At 54.0% G+C, this 4,034-nt stretch overlaps 1 protein-coding gene across 1 annotated transcript in view; it reads right to left on the bottom strand.

Annotated features, from left to right (window-relative positions):
• Positions 1-4,034, bottom strand: part of SMG6 (SMG6 nonsense mediated mRNA decay factor) — a 242,306-nt gene that overhangs the window by 17,350 nt on the left and 220,922 nt on the right. The window contains exon 15 of the mRNA XM_007454196.1: positions 1,642-1,788. Coding sequence (XP_007454258.1) covers positions 1,642-1,788 — 147 coding nt within the window. The remainder of the gene's footprint in view (positions 1-1,641; positions 1,789-4,034) is intronic.

The following is a 4,034-nucleotide window of genomic DNA, read 5'->3' as shown; positions in this document are numbered from 1 at the left end:
GGGGGGGGGGGGGGGAGTAAATGAGTGAACAGATAGGATCTGATAAGAAATCAGGCACGAGGGGTTAAAAGCCTGTGAGGAACTTAAGATGATGCTCTCGTTGCTACCATCTACGAACTCACTGAATGAAAATACTTGCTGAGGGCCAACTCCATGTGCTGAGGCTAAGAAGTAAGAGAAAGGGAGGAGGAGACCAAGTAATGAAGGTGAGGAAGCCCAGGAGGGTGGTGTGGTCACCAGACAGACAGGAGACGAAGGTCCTCGTGTGCTGAAGTGAGGCTGGAGGGAGGCGGTTTTGGGGCCCAAAGCTACAGGGAAGTCACGTGTGAAGAAGACCCGACAGAGGTACCTGGTGACCTCTGATGCGATCGTCTCTATAACTGCTGGGCTGAGAGTCAAGAAATGGAGATGGTAGTATGGACAGAACTTTGGGGAAGACTGATGGTGAGGAAGAAAAGAGCTAGCGGACAGGAAGAAAGACAGCTTGCAGACGAAGCTTCGAGGGCCACGACAGAGGTCCACACAGACTGCGCAAGGGTGGAGAAGGCAGCCACCCCACCACGGCAGTGATGCTGGCAGAGGCTTAATTCCAACCGGTAGACTCATATGAACACGTCTAAAGGACCATGGGACCCAACTGGTAACCATTCCCCTTCCCAGGGCAGGGCTCTGTCTGATGAGCGGTCAGACTGCTATCAGATCACGGTGTGCCATGCACTATACTGGGTGCTTTACATGCACTGGCTCCTGTGGGCCTCACAGACATTCCAGGTGGTAGGTGCTGTCACCAGTTTCACTCTGCAGATGAGGAAACAGGTTGGGAGAAGTTAAACAATGTGCCCAAAGTCACAAGGCTAGTAAGTGGTGGAGCCCAGCCTGATCAGGTCGGCCTGACCACATGCACTACGCTCCATGCCAAAGGCCAGAGGTGGCTGAAGAGAGGGCTGAAAACAGACTTTCCTAAAGACGACTGACGCTTCCCCACGTATGCAGTTAGTCTTAAAGCAGGGAGCATGGCCGGCTCTTCCCCGTCTGCCCCGCGCCCTAGATGAGAAGAAGTGAGCTTACAGTGCAAGAGTCAGACCTGGGAGAGCCATAAAGAACAGCATGTTGGAAGTGAAGGTACGGGTCCACGAGAGGGCTGATGGTGCAGGAATCCTTACGTGGCCATCGAGTAGTTTCTCCCTAGGGTTTAGAGTGTGCTGTCCAGAGGGGCTCGGCCACTACGGTGGGAATCCAGACAAGCAGACTGTGGCCATGACACCATCTCCCCCTGAGAATAGGTGTTCTCAACAGAGAATCCACGGCTTTTCCGAGAGTGTCTGGACAACGTTCAGGGGAACTTTGAAACCCCTGAAATTGTGTGAAAGGTTGGGTATGTGTGGTGTGTGTTCATAGATCATCACTGGGGGAGAAGTTTTCAGCAGATTCTGAGAAGAACCTGGCCCTGCTTGCAGCCCAGGAGGAGGGAGACTCCAGGCACCAAACCAGAATTTAGTGGCAGAGGAGGAAAACAGGTCGTGGAACCAGTCCGGACACTGCAAGACTTCCTGAGTGAGAAGGTCCTGCTCATCCCTACTCCCATCTCCCTCATGCCCTATACAGACCACCAGCCACACGGGAACCACCCTCCCCAGGCACCTGGATCTTCTCTTGGCGACGCTGCTGCTCCGCTATTTTCCTGGCCAGAGCCAGCTTCTTGGCCCGAAGCTCCCTGATGTCATCCTCGCCCCCGCTGCCTTCAGCCTCCGAATCTTCCTCAAAGTCTTCAATCACCACGTCCTCTTCCTTTGCCGGTGGTGCAGGCCAGGGGAGAGAGGAGACTGTGAGCCCACAGCACAGACCAGACCCACCCTTCCGCCCCTCCTGCATCCCAATCCAGGCCTATCTGGACTATCCCATGCACAGCGCCCCGAGGTGTGTGCTCGCCCCACAGCTCAGGCAGAGGCAGGTCGAGGGAAGCTGTCCTCCTTCTCCCCCGGCAACTGCTCCCCTTTGTGCTCCAGGGCCCTCCTCTTAGAGACTCACAGATCCACACCCTATCTACTTCCATGCCTATGCTCACAGCCCTTCCTTCTCTGCACACACTCAAAATGTCAAACTTTGGGTCCATTTTCATTTTGAAATTCACCAAAGGGAAAAACAACAGAGAAAGTTAAACCACCCAATTTAAGTCTAATTCATGCTAGCGATCGGATAGGAATCATTCTGGCCAACAGCTGGGAGTTAGGCATGGAAGCTCCCTTGCCCCAGACGGCATCAGGGAGCAGATGCTGTAGTTCAGCAGACCTTGCCCTGGTTTCTTTTTAAGACCACAGCCTGGCGGTGCGGGGGCTGGGGGCCCCATGATAGGGATTCGCATGCCATGACCTTGCTCAGCTGCCCTCTGGGGGCCTGCACAGACTGGGAGATGGCTGGCTAGCTTAAGGAGTCTCCTGCCAGGCTGGTGGAGCCTTCCCCAGGGGTGGCACCTCCCTGCTTGCAGCCTCAGCTCTTAGAAGCCACTACTCCCGGGTGGTCCCAGGGTCCACTTCTCACTCTCTCACTTTTGGCCTTGGTCAGTAGAGAACATGCAGCTGCCCAAGAGAGCTTCCTTTGAGGGACAGGGTTAGCACGGGTAATAGGGGGTGACTTAGTAGGAGAAGATTCCTGGGTCTGAATGATAACTGGATGATAATAATGACAATGATTGTGACAATATCGGCTACCATTCACTGAGTGCTTATTACGAGGCCAGATACCAGGCTAAGCATTTTTCATGCATTAACTCATTTAACACAATAGCCTGTACATAGATGCTATCATCATCCCTATTTTATAAATGAACAAACTGAGGTCTAGAGAGTTAAACAATTTGCTCAAGGTCACGAAGCTAGTAAGTGGCAGAGCAGGGATTCAAACCTTAGTGAGTCTGATTCCAAAGTCTGTGCTCCTACCAATAATACCAAGCAGCATAGGTGTGGTCCTGGATCTAGATGGTAAGCTCAGACCCAGCCCTTTGCCAGGCTTCCCACAGACTCACAGGGATCCTGTTCCATACAGACTCTGCTCTAACTGTCCATATCGATGATATTCTGAAGGACTCTCTTTGCGGAAAGTGGTTACCAAGAGTGTGTGAGTGGGAAGACAGGTGATCTGGCAGCATCCTTAAGGAAATGGATTCTGTTCTGCTCATGAAGAATGATGTCTGAAGAAACGGCTCCCCTTTCCTCTCCCAATCAGCTTAAGGGACTCAGTCTTGCAGTTAGGAGAGGTGAGATCTCGGGATGGTGCCAGAACTGCCACTATCCTAAGAGGTCTCAGGGGTCTGGGCTGCTGTCTGCAGTCACCACTCATCTGGCAACGCGCACGCTCTTGTGTCACAGGGCCCACTTCCAGAGAGGCCCAGGCCGTGGGAAGGAGGAAGACTCTCTCTGCACATTTACTTCCTGTTCGTGGGGTTAACCTGGACCAGAGTGAGTGGAGTAGGGTCCCTGGCTGGTCTGTGGGGGACACTGCCCCTGCCTGCTCTGACCAGGGATACACGGGGTTATCATGGGGCTTGGACTGAGCCTGACTGAGGTCAAAAGAGGGTCAGCGAGGCTTGTCTGAGGTTGGCTCAGCTCTCATAGCAAACGAGGAAGTGCAGGGTTGTGAAATTACACAGACCAGGGTAAGTAGGGTTTCCCAGGGGCCACTAGCATAACGGAACCCAGGAGGCTCATGGGAAAAGGAAGAAGTGGGTAGCATGGCAGGGTCACAACCTTTGTCTGGTCAATAGGCCTAAGAAGGAGGGAGAGAGCGTGGCGCAGCCAAGATCTGGGACCGAGAGCTGGTCTGTTCCTTGTGAGAGTGGAGGAGCCCCTCCCTCTGGGCATTGCCTGCTTCCCTGGATTTGGTCCTGCAGGCTCCTCGGGCCAGGGGACATCTCTTACAGCAACCCTGGAGAGCCAGCTTGCTCACCTTCTACCGCCCGCCTCAGCCTTAAAGCGCGGGTGAGAGAGCTGACCAGGGCGCTACCCCACCCATGCTTCCCTACAGGGTGCCCAGGGCTT

The sequence above is a fragment of the Lipotes vexillifer genome, unplaced genomic scaffold (assembly GCF_000442215.2).
Source record: "Lipotes vexillifer unplaced genomic scaffold, Lipotes_vexillifer_v1.1 scaffold680, whole genome shotgun sequence".
Taxonomy (NCBI): domain Eukaryota; kingdom Metazoa; phylum Chordata; class Mammalia; order Artiodactyla; family Lipotidae; genus Lipotes; species Lipotes vexillifer.
The sequence above is the reverse complement of the archived record's forward strand: the minus strand, read 5'-3'. Positions and strand labels throughout refer to the sequence as shown.